The 16207-nt window shown below is 43.7% G+C and overlaps 1 protein-coding gene across 14 annotated transcripts in view; it reads right to left on the bottom strand.

Annotated features, from left to right (window-relative positions):
• clasp1a (cytoplasmic linker associated protein 1a) overlaps positions 1-16207 on the bottom strand; it is a 67116-nt gene that overhangs the window by 10616 nt on the left and 40293 nt on the right. For 2 of the 14 annotated variants that reach the window (XM_046404411.1, XM_046404413.1), the window contains exons 16-31: positions 15999-16076; positions 15749-15916; positions 15056-15102; positions 14625-14795; positions 13760-13783; positions 11849-11956; positions 10499-10663; positions 6575-6678; positions 6023-6046; positions 5131-5375; positions 4842-4905; positions 4674-4676; positions 4404-4567; positions 3024-3102; positions 2785-2928; positions 201-350 (exon numbers count right to left, since the gene is read on the bottom strand). In XM_046404411.1, coding sequence (XP_046260367.1) covers positions 201-350; positions 2785-2928; positions 3024-3102; positions 4404-4567; positions 4674-4676; positions 4842-4905; positions 5131-5375; positions 6023-6046; positions 6575-6678; positions 10499-10663; positions 11849-11956; positions 13760-13783; positions 14625-14795; positions 15056-15102; positions 15749-15916; positions 15999-16076 — 1738 coding nt within the window. Of the gene's footprint in view, positions 1-200; positions 351-1750; positions 1847-2784; positions 2929-3023; positions 3103-4403; positions 4568-4673; positions 4677-4841; positions 4906-5130; positions 5376-6022; positions 6047-6574; positions 6679-7494; positions 7558-8779; positions 8939-10498; positions 10664-11848; positions 11957-13759; positions 13784-14624; positions 14796-15055; positions 15103-15748; positions 15917-15998; positions 16077-16207 lie in introns of all 14 variants that reach the window. The other 12 variants (XM_046404404.1, XM_046404407.1, XM_046404418.1 and 9 more) reach the window with 12 other exon arrangements.

Genomic DNA, 16207 nt, shown 5'->3' with positions numbered 1-16207 from the left:
CTGGTTAATGGATTTGACTATTTCATTTAGTTATTTTCTAGTTTCTTCACTCCTCTATGAGAATAACCTGAGTATCTTTGGGTTGTGGACAAAATGAGGCATTTGAGGACCATTTGCAGATGAAAGATTATTTGGCACTTGAGGACTGGCACACAATCTTTCATCAGAGCTGGATTTCTGTGCGAATGGCTTCATCTTACCACACCGCTGCTGGTGTTGCTGGAGTTCTTCAGGTGGTTGTGCAGCAGTTTTGTGGCTCCGTCCTGGAAGGTTTTGGGCAGAGCTCCCAGCAGCATGGTGAACTCTGGGGTGTTGAGCTCAAACAAAGCAATCAGCACCACCTGGGCAGCCTGGAGGTACAAGGTGCCAGTTAGGATGGTGAACACTGCAGCTCAGAAGGAGCAGATGGCTTCCCTGGTTCCAGAAGTCCCTCAACCATGTGACTCTACCAGTTACTTCATCAGAGTGAGTCAGAGGACCTGTACTGACCGACAGTACAGGTGCTGGCTGAATTCTGAATTACTGTAATATTTGACAATTTTCCTCATGGTCAGCATCTGTAAAACCACAGAAGACTGATCTGATCCAGCGTTAATAAAGGCTGGAACAATTCTGAAACAACGGAAACCAAATTTTCAGCTCCACAGTGTACTCAGACTAAACCATGCGTTAAAGGGACAGTTCACCACCAAATTCCAAAATACACATTTCATCTTAACTGCAGTGCTGGTTATCCATCTAGATTGTTTTTGTGTGAACTGCAGAGGTTTTGAGACTAATACATTTTAGGGAAAAAAATCATGAATCACCTGTGGATTATCTTGAGTAATTGGGTCATTTATTTCAAACGTATTTTTTTGTCAAAACTCACAACTCGCAACTCACACCAAAACAATCTAGATGGATAAACAGCATTACAGTTGGGTTTTTTTTTTTTATTTTGGGGTGAACTGTCCCTTTAAGCCTGTAGAAAGAAACTGTTATAAGGTGAGTGTTCAAAGCTGCATTCAGTGGAAAACTAATGAAGTACACAACTACTCAAGGACATGATTTCAACATTTCAGTGCAACATGCAAGTGAGTACAGATCAAACCTCATTTCATTTGATTTGGTTTCATTTAGGCACAAACACATTTCTCATAAATATTTCCTGCAGATTAACTGACTTTAAGGAGTTATCTCTTGGACCCACGCTAAACTCTGAGCACTTTTAGCATAGTTTGTTTGACAGGAATACACGTCCTGAGTTTAGATGGTATCCAACTCTTGTTCCTCTAAATGTCAAAGCATTAATTGTCCTGCGAAACTCTGGTGTTGTACCACAGTAACGTGTTAACAGCATGCAGGTATGCAGGTTGTTACGGTGAGTCAGACAAACAAAATGTGTTAGGCACACAGTAGTAACAAAACAGCATTCTTATCCACGTCGAGCAGTAAAATTTGCTTCAAAGCAACAAGCATTTCCTCTAATTTGAAAATATATCAAGTTTGAACAAAAGTCTTTTCTGGTTGCACAACAAGCTGAATCTATCTGGTGAGTCATCGATTTGCAAGGCACAGACTGTTTTTTTGTTGTTGTCTTTTTTTTAAGTTGTTACAGCAGAACTGCTAAAGCGTAAATGGCAGAGGTGAGTGAGAGATGTCACAGTCGACTTTTCGCTCTCTTGAAAGTGTTGGTTAGGCGCCGGGCAGGCTGGGCGTTGCGTGCTTATCGTGTCGTGTTGTGATTGGCTGCTGCAGCGGGCTCTACCTGCTTACACCTTTCTTCCTGGTTGCCCTCAGCCGACAGTAAGGCTGCAGTGCTGGACCTGCCAGCTAGCTCCTCGCTCACCCAGTTATGAAGGGTCTGGGGCACAGTGGCAAGGCAGAATGGGCGTTACGACATGACACAGGTCCTCCACCATCACATATGGATGAAACACTGAACCATTCTTCACAACAAACCCACCACAAACCATCCATCCTCCCAGATAATGGGTACTTGTACTCATGAAAACTGCGAGGACTTCTTTCCCTGTGCATTTATTATCAGCTTGCCTGGAGGTCAGACCAGGAACTGAAACTAAGTGTTTATTTCGTTTTGAGGAACAGCAGTGGAAAAACAAACAAAAGGGGACACAGAGGGGAGAACATATGACGCGGATCAGACAAGGGGAAGATAATGGGCCGTTGACCCAAGGCCAGCCATACGCTGAGAGACGATTATCAGAGTTTACAACTGCTGCTACACAAACGCTACAGGCTGAAGAATCCAAATGAAAAAACAATATCATGGAGGTACACAAGATGTGGAGTGTGTCCCCTGACTACCTGTCAACTTATCTTTCAGGGGTGACGAATCTGTTCCCCAAATAAATATTCAGAATATCAATTAATAATTTACACCCCATTTCACATCATTTCGTCAAACTTAAGGCTCTAAGCAGTTAGCATTGCAACAAGCTTGCTCACCCGGTCGTTACTTTATTACAGTAGATTAGTAACTTCCTATGAAGATAAGTCATAATAGTACCTGCCAACAAAATAAAATCATGAAATAAAAACCAGCAGCCATTATGTTGTACGTCACAATCTGTTTGACCTAAAACTAAAGTAACATATTTAGTTAAAGTCAAAACTGTGTACTGAATATACACATCTTATCACCTGCTTCACATAAGAATGAATATCAACATCAAAATCAAAAAAAGTAATAAAGAAAGACCCAAACAAACTCAAAGTTTTGTCTGAGCAAAGAGGTCCATTTCCAGTGCGGACTGACAGCAAGAACCAATCAGGGCTTACCTTCCTGACATCAGAACTTTTGGGTTCAGTGGTCCAGGTGATGATGCGAGACACAGCCAAGCGCGTCTCGCTGGAGTTGACAAAGTCTGTCGGGTCCATTTGCCGAGCCAGGGACTCGATGTACTTCAAAATGGCCACCTTGACCTGAAGAGACAGGAAACGTTGGGCCAGAAGTCGCATCAATCACACTAACCAATCAAAATCATTCTGCCTATGAACAGAATCAGATTGTGCTTTACCTTGAGATTAGGTGTCTGAGTCTGATCGACGATAAACCTCATCAGAATGTTGAACTGCTGGTCAAAGGGGAAGGACTCCCTGACAAACATGAAGAAATAACAAGTTTTAACGTTTTCATTTCTATTAGGCCCAGTATCTGATTACTCCATGGAAAGGACATTAATCGCCAACCATTCTGATGAATAGTAATTAATCGATGAAGCATTTGGGCCCAGCAGAGGATGTTCTTCCTGCGGCAACTGAGGAAACTCAAGGTGCCTGCCAAGATGATGGTTCAGTTCTACACGGCCATCATCGAGTCCATCCTCACCTCCTCCATCACCGTGTGGTATGCTGGGGCCACTGCCAGGGACAAGCACAGACTGCAGCGTGCTGTGCGCTCTGCTGAGAAGGTGATCGGCTGCAGTCTTCCATCTCTCCAAGACCTGTACACCTCCAGGACTCTGAGGCGCGCAGGTCGGATCACAGCTGACCCTTCTCACCCTGGACATGGACTCTTTGTAAAACTCCCTTCAGGCAGGAGGTTACGGTCCATTCGGACCAAAACCTCACGCCACAAGAACAGTTTCTTCCCCTGTGCTGTTAGACTGTTGAACACAACTGACTAACATGCTGCCCTGCACCTCAGCATTTGATTTTGCTCTTTCACGGTTCACCTGCTGTTCATTTGCACTGTCTACCTCACCCACTTGCACTATACTCCACCCTGCACCTTACTTTTGAACTACCTCCAGAAAAATATTTATTTCACTTATTTTATTTTGTGTTGCCTTACTCTATTTTATTTTTATCTTTATTTTTTATTTTTATTCTTCAATTATATGTTACTGTTATGTTCTATGTATGCACCAATCACCAAGACAAATTCCTAGTAATGTGAAACCTCTTCACTTACATGGCAATAAAGTCTTTTCTGATTCTGATTCTGATTCTGATTCAGTCAAGCCAAGTATGGAGAATGTTTGCTGACTGCAACTTCTTAAATGAAAGCATTTGTTGATTATCTTACAACCTTAAGTTAATGAAACTGTAGCAGTGATAAGATTGACTAGCTGAGATTCTCAGGAAGAAATTTGTCTTTCGAAGTGACCTCGGGTGACTTCTGGTGCTCACAACATGGACTGTCAGAGCTTTAATATGTGCAGAAACATTACGCAAGGACTGTTAAGGTGTACAGTGAAGGTGATAGTTTATCACACACTGAGGGACAAAGAAGCACAAAGGTTGCTACGGTTTACACTAAAGTTGACACTAACTAAACAAATGAACAGAAAACTAAACTCCAATACTGTGAAATGTTCCCTTATCCTCAGCAGCCACTAATCCTTGCAGTCCCCTCCCTGTGACCCGTACAGCCATGTCTGGCTTATGTTTCACACCTTGTGATATCCAAGGCCTTCTGGACTTTGGCCTGGACCGAGCCCAGCAGATCTGCGCCCATCTTCTTCAGCAGCTGAGTGAGCAGGACAAAAAGCCAGTCCTGCAGGTCCTCCCTGTGTACCGTGATGAAATCCACGAGAGTCTCCAGGAACATGCTGAACACCTGAGAGCGCAGTCCAGAGTTCATTACACAACTCTGCTTGTTCCGACTTGAATGAGATTCAACTGTCAAGATTTATTAATGCATGATGGATAACGAACACACTTACTCTCTGTTGTTAGACCCACAGCAAGGCAGACCATGCAACAAGAGACACTGCATTAGTATTGAGTAAGTCACGGCTCCATTATTTATTGCTGTATTGTGGACACCATGCCTTTACACTAAAGTCATCAGTAGCTGTGCTGCTTTCGTCAGTATAACTCATCTTCTTTACCTTGCTGTGTGGATCTGCAAACATCCTTGTGAAGATCTCACAAAGCCTCTTCAGTTCCACTCGGCTGCAGTGAAGGAAGGACACGCAGGAAGTTAAGTAAAGCAAGGAAATCTAACAAAAAGGCAGGGTTTGTCATTTCCATTGTTTCACATGCTCACAGAGTTCAGAAAGGTGCTACACAGTCCTGCACTTCTACCTGAGCTCTTTACTCAACTAATAAATGCTAATAACGCAGTGCAAAACTCCCATTTCCCCTCTGGTACAGTTTGTCACACAAGTCCAGTCCCACCTCAGTATTCTTTGACTCTTGAGGAGATTCTGCAGGCCCAGCAGGCCCTCCTTCCTCTCTGACCAGTTGGAGCTGGCGCAGTGGTTCAGGATCTCCGCCACGTCCTCCGTCTGGCGCAGGTAGTGAGGGATGCCTCCGTTCCTCGAGCCATACGAGCGCTCTGAGCAGGCGCTGGACGCGTCGCTGTTGGCGTCGTCGTCAGAGTACATCCCCGGAGATTCGTACCTCCGCCTCAACGGCTTCCTCTGCGGGAGAAAGATGGAGAACGTGAGGGAAGCGTACAACGCACGGCATGATGACGAAATGTTAACCAAGCTGTGCAGGGAAAGTGCTTCAGCAGATACACTCAGCCATACTCAGAGGGAAGAATCTCTGACACACGGTTGTCAGGTGCATCAGGTAGCCATGCAGTTGTTGTGTGCTCAGGTTTTGTTCTGTGGATGTTACTTTTACATTTAAGAATAAATTTCATCCATATTTTAGATAATTAAATTACACAACTTTTTTGTTTGCTTCAAATAAACATCAAAAGCCAACCAAGCAGTTTTGCAAAAGTCTCAACTACAAATGCGACGGAGTGTTGGAAGCTCCAAACAGTCGAGCATATTTAATGTCTTTTGAAAAATAAACATGAGTACAGTAAAGCAGCAAAATGATGAGGTTTAACACATCAATATCACAATGTGAAAAAACCGTAGATGCACACAGGTGGGATGCGATGGACAGAAACATTCAAGGTAAAACTAAACAAATAAAAGAACAAATAAATTAATCAGAAGGGGGTTGGGGTGGCGGGAAGTCGTGAGCCAACAAAATGACACAAGCTGTTGTCAGAATTTGATTAGTGCATGGTGGCATTGAAATATGAACAGCGTGTAAAAGGACCAACTACCTTATTCCTGGAGTCTCCTAATAGCTGAAATGGTAAGAAACAACCAAGAGGGAAAGAGGAGAGAGGGAAGGTTTAAACAGGAGACACGTGGACACCTTGATTTATTCCTTTAGGTTTGATGATGCTGTAATGCATGAACACAGATCACATTTCTTTTCAAAGAGTGTAACCCAACAAAAGCTGACTGTGTTTTGCTCACTCAGTTTCTCTTATGACATTAAAAGTACGTAAAAGTTAGCAGATGATACGCTAGCCTGATCAAAATGTACTAAATCCCACGAATGTAAAAACTTGATTAATTATCCAATAAAATGTCCTGAATGAAGTTGTAATAACATTTAATGGTGATCCACTCTGGTCTAATGGATGAGCTTTGCACAGTGACCAATCAGAACTCCCATCTAAAGGGGTTTTAGTTTAATGCATCTTTGTCCGATAACACCTTTCAACACGTATGTAAACATAAAATCAGTGTCAGATGTTTTCAGTTTGAAAATCAGAAGGAAAAAACAAGGCTTGACCAACGAAACGAAAATATCCACAGCAACTGACCAGAGCATCAGCAACCGCCGCCTCCACCTCCGTGCCCGTGTTAAGGACCCTCATGGCATTGACTGACGCAGAGATTCTTGCCTGGTGAATCAAACCATATCGGTCTAAACAGGAAGTGGGAAAAGAAAAAGACACAAAAAAAAAAAGATGATGAGTGAAGCTTAGTGAAGAATTAAAAAAAAAAACCCACCGCTGTAACTTACCTTAAAGCAAAGGATGCTTTTCTTATTTCTGTTACCACACAGAGTTAACGGTTTATTTTAGACAGTTTTCAACATAAAACAATATGCTGCACACGACTGAGCTGAAAAGATCACCAGAGAGGAATTTACTCAAGTCTCCCACCACCGAAAGCAAAATGAACAAAATGCAAAACTAAAACACAAATGGGGGATGACCAGGCCCTGGGAAGCACAGGCACACAATGCAGAGGCGCCGTTTCCTCTCAAACTGAAGGCTATAAAGCACCTTCGATGCACCAAAGAAGAAAAACCACAAATATGGACTTGTACGTTAAAAATTAAAGCAAGAGAGACACAATTCACAAAGAAAACAACTTAGTATAACTTAAGGAGGTCGAGGCAGCACACGGGAGGCTGTTGATTCCATGAGAACAAAAAAAGAGGATGTATAAGGCACCGTGAAAACACAAAGTGGTGACAAGCGAAGGACGCAATGTTTCCATCTACATGCTACACAAAAACAGCTTGTCCATTCTTACCTTTGTGCTAAAATACTAAATAAAATGCTCAAAAATAGGTAACATAATGGTATGGGATGATGAATGCTCCCTGCAGTCACATCACTTGACACAATCACCGACACATGCTGGTTCAGAGGGCACTACCGCCTCTAAGGTGGGGTTGAGGGGTGGTGGGGGGTGGCAAGAGGGACTGGGGGGGTCTGGACATGCAGGTCACCTGACTGGCTGTGGGGGTCGGCTGTGGAGAGAGCGCTGGTTGAACGGGAGTGACGTCGGGAGGCTGTAGGGGACAGCAGAGGTGGGCAACACCCGGACCAGGGGGTTAGAGACAGGACACGGCAGGTTTCACACCAACCTCCAAGACAAGACTGAGGGAGCCATTTTCACACTGCTGCACTGACCGTCAGGCATCACCGGCCTCATTCTGGTGGCTTGATATTTACATCAACGTTTGATTTGTAGGAATTAGGCTGAGACAGCAGAAAAGACTAATTTAATCTGGGATCAGTTCTAGTCAGTTTGGTAAAACTCGTTTAAAACCCGTTAATATAGATTCAAAGATAATATTTCAAAATCTAAAAGCTCAGCAAACCCAAGTTAAACCAGGATTTAATCGATTTACACCAGCCTTACTGTAGCTTTCTGATCAGTAATAATGTGTCCATTTCACTGTTACTGCTTATTTTTTATATACAGAGAAAGATTTTGATAAATTTCACAGTTCTGATGTGGATTGTGATTTTAGCTCCGCAGCATGAAAAGGGTCACATCTAAATGATTCACACTTATTCAGTACATTAGAGTAAAGGTCCATTATTCATCAACTAAATCTGCATTTACATTCCAACGCTTAGTGAAAAAATAAACAAATAATAAGAATAATAATACTGATAATGATACAGCTAAACTTAAAAATGCGTGATTCAACTATGAGGTTTAATTAAAACAGAATGTACACACAGAACACAGAAATAAACTTCATTTATGTGTATCACTTTTCTTCATGATAAAATAACAAAGAGCAGATAATAAAAAGAAGCTGATGTCTTGCACAAACAGGCACATTTGCGGTAACCTGCTTTGACTGGCAGGACCACTTCTGTGTGTGTGCAGCACGGATGGGGCAGCTGGTGCAGATCAGGCGGTGACGCTCTGGTTGTTCCTTCACTGCTCTTTTCTCCATGTTGCCCCCCAGACTTCAAATCCCAACATTTGTACAAATTCAGAGGCAATTCAAACACATAAATCCGACTTGAAAATAAATCTGAAGACAGAGCTCCAGCCAACAGAAATCAGGTTGTGTCCCCATAACAGAACAGTAACCTTCCCCAAACCCAGAGTCAGTGCATGCACAGAGAAAGACGGGCCGAGCCGGCACAGCCAGAAGACAGTACAACACAACAACAGGAAGGAAGCTCGTGTAAGCGTCTGGTAAAGACTGTCCGGACGGGACACTCACTGGGAGAAGCAGTCTGCGCAGCTTTTAGCTCAGCGGTACTCACCCAGAGGAGCGAAGCCCCGAGCGGGGCTGGTGTCGCGGCTGCTCTCGCGACTCGTGTCGCGACTGCAGCCCTGACTCATGCTGGGACGGGGAATGCGGCTCCGGGCTAGCGTGCGGTAGGGAAGAGCAGCAGGAAGAAGAGCTTTACCACACAGGCTGGCTGTCAGGACAACAAGTTAGGCGGGAATGTCAGTGTGCATTCATGGGGGGACGATGGTCAGAGAAGAGGAAAAGAAGATGAGGGGTAGAGAGAAGAAGACTGGGAGTATAAAGCCCTGCAGGCTGCACTGTCACAGAGGAAAACAAACAACAAACTCCGACTCATCCACACTTGTTTATAGTGCTGATGAAATGAGGCTGGCGTTTAGGGGAAGCACTAAGCTCAGTAAAATCAAAAGGCTTCATTGCCTTGAATTGCTCAGCAAACTTCATGTAAATTTGTTCAGTCTATGATAAGGCACTGCGCGTATCAATCTGATGGCCTCTGGCCTCTGCGGGACACCACAACAGGCAAGTTTCATTTGTGGTACAGAAATTTCCATACTTTGTTCATATGTATGAACAAATGCTCACTGTGGCCCAATAGGATGTGAGATGAAAGTTCAGGTTACAACAAATTCCTCGGTAACCCTGCCAGTACAGTAACTGGTGAGGTCTTGGACAAAGTGAGGGGACATACAGACAATCAACTGCTGCTGACATCCAGCAGTCCTGCCAATACTGTGGCCAAAATATAAAGGGAGACAAAGATTGGCTGAGAGATAAGAAGAAGAACAAGTAAAAGAGATAGAGAGAAGAAGAAGCAGTGGCAGAATAAGCTGGTCAAACATCATCCTGCTAGTAAAGGTTAGATCGTCTGGAGACTCCAGAGAGCAATTTAAGCTTCTGTTAGCGTGTGACAATGATAAGACACATTATAAAAAGTATTCCAGGGATATTTAGATATTAATAAATTAGTACATCAAACTGTATTACAAACAGTAGTTACAAACAAACATTAAGAGTATCTTCCTCTTTTAAAAACAAAAATGTAAACTGAACAAAATGGAAGAAACTGCAATTAATCAGAAACATTCAACATTTTCTCCTTTTGAAACACATGAAAACATACAAAAGGCAGTCGGTCCATTAAAGGAAACTGTCAATGCAATGCTGATTCAGCCTGGTATCCACAGAGTTCCATTATCGTTTAATATTTCTGCAAAGTTGCTCAGCCACGCTATTTAAACCTAATGGTGATGACGGCCAAACAGGAATCAGTTCACTGTAGCTTCAACCTCACCCACAGATGTTTTCATACCAGCTACTACATCACCCAAAAACCAGTCTGCAGTGTTTCAGTGGACAAAACAGAATCAGAAGCTCTTTGTTAGGAGTTAAGGTAGAAAAGTCCAGTTTCACCTGTTTTCACATAAATCTGCGTGGACTTATGTAACGTAACATGTGCTCATGTGCTGTTTGGTGATGGGCACACCTGCACCTGCACATGCAGGCAAGCTCATGCTCATGTAGCCAATGGAATCAACTAATTAAATGACTGATGCATTGCTTACATGATAAATACATTGTACTCTATATATACACACAAACATATCCACACATATATCTATATATATATATATATATATATATAGATATATGTGTGTGTATATGTTGCAGAACCACAGTAGATTGTTACTACAGAAAGAGATGGATTTGTGTGAGCGTTGTAGTGCCTTACCGAGTCCCAGTCGGCTGGGGCTGGTCTCGCGGCTGCAGCCCTGACTGCGAGGGATCCTGCTGCGCTTGTCTGCTGGCGTGGTGGAGGCTGACGCCGTCGCTCGAGGGATCCGGCCGTAGCTGCTGTGGCCGAGCAGCTTGCCTGGGGAGCTGGAGCGACTGCCGGCTGTGGGGCAGAGAGAAGACAAACAAACAAATGTATCACAGTTAGAAAAGACTGAGCGTGGCTGAGACACTGGCTGGGATAAAAAAGGTGAGGGGCACAATTTTTAACAACATGCTTGGAATGAGTCAAATCCCGAAACACAAGCCCTGTGTCAACAGAGCCAATGCTGCGCGGACAGAGTAACAATACACAAGGTAACGTACTATAATGTCATCTTCCATCTCAGTGCTGAGTATAAACCTGTACTGTCTATTTCATGGCTTTATTTGAATTTGAAGGTGAATGATTACTAGCTTAGAGACAAAACAGAAGTAGGAGGCAAACAAAACCTTGCAGGAAATCAAATCAGTCTGAATGAACAACAGTTACAGCCCAGACACAGACAGGGTGGGTGTGGAGGGGTGGGCAGATCCACAGAGGAACATTTACAGTGGCACCAGTCACCAATGGGAACAAACAACACTCTAACAGTGAAAACAAAGACTAAATAAAATGGTGGACAGCAACATTTCCATCTCCAAGCAGCTTCTGAAACTGTGTGGGTGAGGGATGTGAAAGAAAAACAGGAAGGTGATGAGCAGAGCATGCTGCTACTGGACGTGGTGAAACAAACATGAGAGGCTAACAGAAGGGCGTGCAAAGCTCTGTCGGCTACGGGGACGGTGCTGAGGCGTCTGGCTCGTGACTGGATGAAGCTGAGGCCTTACCACTGATGGGATTGGCTGATCTGGATCCTGGTTGATGGAAGCAATAGGCCGGACAGGGTGGAGATCGAGAACGGTCAAAATGAGACAGAAGGGGGTTATGTTTGTTGAATTTAGCCAGCATGCACTCTGGACGGCTGTGAATATGTTAGCTGTGTTAACTCAACATAGATACCAACACACACACACACACACTCATATACCTAAAAACACAAGCACACACACAATGCATGCATGTAGGCGCACTTGCACAAATACACAGGATTTGTGAGAGACTGGAGGTTTAATTCAGGGCGCTGCTGCACATGAGAAACGTCTCACACACACGTAGAAGAAACAGCAAAACATCCTGTATGATCTCGCAGCCGACGCAGACAAAGATCATACTGAAACAGGAGAGAGACTGATGAGTGTGACTGACGAGGTTCTGGCTACGATTTGAATTCAACTCAGAGAGCATATGTGGGGTGTTTATACATACGCTGGGACTGGGAGACAACTTTGGCTCGACTGCGGCCCCTACTGTCCACCACTGAGGTACTGGCCCCGCCCACGCTGCCCGAGCTCTGCCTCCTGGTGCGAACACGACCTGGATGATAAGGAGAAAAGGGGGGCAGAGCGAGTTAACTCACACAAAGAACTGAAACGTGTTCACCCCAACCCTGGACAGAGATGCTGGAGAAGAAAAAGTCTGGGGAGACAGAATGAAGACCTGGATGAGGGGATAGAGGAGCCCCCCCTGTAAACACACAGGAGGGAAACAGTCAAACCTGGGTCTATTCGTGTTTGCAAATAATCCTCATCTTTCACTTTAACCTGTTTTGTAAGCCCACTTGAGCTACAGCTCAGCAAGAAGTACAGAAAAGCTCAGACTTTTAAGTTCTTGAGTTATATCTCGTCTGTGCGGCTTAAAGCGCTGAAAGAAACTATAAGAAATATTGGCAAACTGTCAAACCCAGGTCTGGAGAAAGACAAACAAACATTAAATATCTCTTAGCACATGCCTATGTGCTCTGCTTCAAAAGGAAGCTCAAACATAAAGAACACTGACATTTTAAATTTATTCACATCTTCATATTACTCACAGAAAACCTGAGAGGCAAGTGAGGAATGAAAACAATCTGGTGATCATTTTTCAGTTTTTAGAAGATTTGCTAACCTTCCTAATTCAAATTCTTAGTGCTAGCTACAAGGTTAAATGTTATCTGTTTTTAAGTTAGCACGATGAAATTAACAGAAACCTCCTCTCCAGTTTGAGAGAGATTCATTTCTAGTGTTAGTGTGTACCATCAGGCTTTGGCATGTCAAAGTATTCCTCTGTTAAATATATGGAGGGTCTGAAAAAAAAAAAACAACAAAAACTTTATCAGCATCAATCAAAACAACTCAACCTGAAATACACTGGATAAGACAACCCAAAGAACACTCCTCTAAGAAAAAATAGAATACATTTCAGTTCCAGGCTTGGTCTTCTTCTTTTTAAGTGTCAACAGCTCTTTGTACATACATAAAAGCAATTCATGCTGGTTACTTCACACACGCGTGTTTGAAACTCTTGTTTCCCATACACTGTTATAAAATGTGAGCTGTGATAAAAGCGAGAGCCGCTGAGTTCAGCAAGTTCATTGAAGGAATTTATCGTAAGTTGGGGGCAAAAGGTATCTCACCTAGAACATATAACACAGCCTGTTACATAACACGGCAGAAATAGCACCCGAGTAGCGGCCAGTGTGATAACGTGCTGAAAGTGATAAAGTGCTAAAAATAAAACAAGTCTTCTTGAAGCAGAGGCCAAGTGTCACTCTGGGATCAAACTACATGCAATAATCTCCTCCAGGTCGTCGACATTTACTACACTGTGCCAAAGTACACCTGAACTTTGACTCAGCTTCATTCACAGCATTACAACTGACTCATGGATCATAATAACTGATAAATAGCTAATTTAACTTAAACATGTACAGAACATGATCTCACACACAGAGGGTCTCTGATTCTCTTTATATTTCGTGCTGCTGTACACACAACAGAACAGTCCGAGACTGATGTTGCAGGTGTTGCACTGCACTAAAGAGTGATGCACCAACTTCTATGAAGTAAGGAAGAAAACAGAAAACAACCATCTCTCCTGACAGAAATGTCAGACTCGGTCTCTGTGTCAGTAACAGAGGTGATGGACACAGTTGTTAGGGTTACAGTCAGAGGAGGAAATCCATGCAGACAGTCCATGCAGAGTTTCACATAAGTGACGACCACTTGAGGGGATAAAGAGAGCAAAAGAGGGCACAGATGAAGAAGGAAAGGATGTAAACGTGTAGCCTGTGACAGCTGACAAAAGGACACACTCACACACCTTCACTTCTTCACACACACACACACACACAAGTCTTACCATCGCTTTTACCAGGAGCGCCATCTTTAGGGCATTTAAGAAAGGCGGTGCAGCAGCGAGTGGGAGGAGAGGTATAGAGGAAGACATTAGTAGCAATTGAAGCAGGAGCAGGAGTGAGTGGATAAGCAAGGGGCCTCACTGTCATTAGTAAAGGCCTTCATGGAGCTACGGGGACTTGTTGGAGAAGAACGAGGGAGGGAGAAAAGTTTGTACGTGGCAAGACAGCAAATGTGACAACTACCTGCAAGGGTTTGGCTTAAAATTCCCCATTAGCTTAGGATGCTGGTGAAAACATCCTTAAAAGGTGTCAGGGGTTTTCATCACACTAGGGGACTACTTGATTTGTCAAAAGTGTCAGTGGAGGATTTAAACAGTTCCTGCTGGCAGAACAGTCTAATGGCAACATCAGTAGTCATTAATTACCCCAGTCAGGCCCATAAAAGCCAGTGACTACAGCAGAAGACGTTTTAATACTTCATGATGATTGGCTTCAGTGGGCCTCTGAAAAAGGACTTTCCTAACTAAGCTTTGTTCAAATACTGTAGATACTGCAGACACTGACTCAGAACTGAGTAAATGTCTTCAAATGCAACAGCGGCGTGTTTGCTCTGCGGTGTGTTGTGGCACTTGCTTGATGTTTGGCCGTTAGCAAAGCTGTCGACATTTGAGTAATGTAAACATGACAAAAGCATGTACGGCTGTCCATATTTACAACACTGGCGAGTTACACTGAGAAAGTGTATGGCTGCAAAAAATACCATTTCTAGCATAATGACGCTTTAAGAAAGTCAAGTATTATAACTCAAAGGCAAAGCTGTGGTTTTCTGCTTTTTGGGAGGTTTGAGGGAGACGACTGACGGATTACCTAATGAGGCGTAGGAACCCGGAGGAAGAGCAGCCGCAGAGCTGAACGGCGAGGAGGCAGGAACGGTGGACAGGCGCGACTTGGCATTGGAGGCGGCGTTTACATCGATGTCACTGCGGGAACGCTGCAGAGAACCCGGCGTAGTGTGCCCCCTGGTGCTCACCAGCTTACCTTCAACAGTACACACACGACAATGAGTCACTTCTGCATTACGTCTACTTCATTATAATGTTCAGCATATTACAAATACAGCTTTTTAATGCCATTGTACTTTAGAATTCTTATTACTATACTCAACAGTTAATTATGTCTTTCTTAGCTGTTTAGCAAAGCAAAGCCTTATCTCATCTGCACCACTAAGCTACAGACAGGTGCTGTGGGGCACTTTAAGGTCTTGACTGAGGAGGCATCAGCACGGTGAAGTAACTTACTCCTTGTTATGCTCCCTCCAATGACGCTCTTCACAGACAAAGGCCGGCTGAAAAGAAATAGGAACAGCAAGACACTTTTTAGGCTTTGTGTACATCACATTCCAACCAAATGAGCATATGGACTCACTGTACTGCAGGCCAGCTTAAATGAAAACAAAAGTAGTAAATGAGTATGTAGTGCGGAACACCAGCTCCTGGTTAAGAAATCATTAGAATCAGACTGTAAACCTAAGCTTCCTGTGAGACAAAAAAAAATATAAAATCTTAGAAGAAAAGTGAGCTCACCCCTCTAAAACACACACACACACACACACAGAACAGCAACAGCTGCAGTCCTGATGGATTGAGTATGAGGTCATTAGCCAACACACTCCACAGGGAATCTATGAACTGGATAAATGATGGCAATCGATCCACGCGAGGGTGTGCATGTGGCCGTGTGTGAGGGAGCTCACCCCTCTGCTGCCCATCTGATAATAATTACCAGTGTTTTTACAATCATATCCAACAAGACAGATGCATTAGCAGTTTCCTCCAATCAATTACAGCAAATACATGTGCGTGAGCTTTGAGAATATAGAAAAAGACAGAAGACAGGACTGCAACGAACAGAGAGTGGCGTAACCTCAGGAGTAAAGACGGAACAAAGGGATGGGAACGTAACATGGGCGAGAGGAGATAGAGGGAACTTACTTAAGACTCTCCTGGGAAGACGACGAGGATCGGTCAGACTGCGGTAGAGACACGATGCTGTCAGAGCTCCTCAGATGGGACTGGAGGGCCTTCTGATAGGTGGACTCCAGTGCCTGGAACAGATGCTCTGCCTCCCGGCTGTAGTGACCATGGAAACCCCAATAGCACCTGTAGGTAAAAAGATGAGATAAAGACAAACAGTACAGACATAAAAAAATGTTGGGATTGAAAACCCTTAAATGTCACTTACTTTCTTGCGATGGATCTGGCCTCAGAGTCAGCGTCGTGTATTCCTTTCTTGATGGTCTCGGTCAGAACAGCCACGTGTCTGGGGTAGTAAGGGAACATGGTGAGGAGGACACAAACAGTTAACCAGGAAGTAAAAGCAGATGTCACCGGTAAGCTAAACTATAACACTCCAGCCGTGTATCTTCCTTCTGGATCTTTTTCTGTCTCTTC

Source organism: Scatophagus argus, chromosome 11 (genome assembly GCF_020382885.2).
Source record: "Scatophagus argus isolate fScaArg1 chromosome 11, fScaArg1.pri, whole genome shotgun sequence".
In the NCBI taxonomy this organism is placed as follows: domain Eukaryota; kingdom Metazoa; phylum Chordata; class Actinopteri; family Scatophagidae; genus Scatophagus; species Scatophagus argus.
The sequence above is the reverse complement of the archived record's forward strand: the minus strand, read 5'-3'. Positions and strand labels throughout refer to the sequence as shown.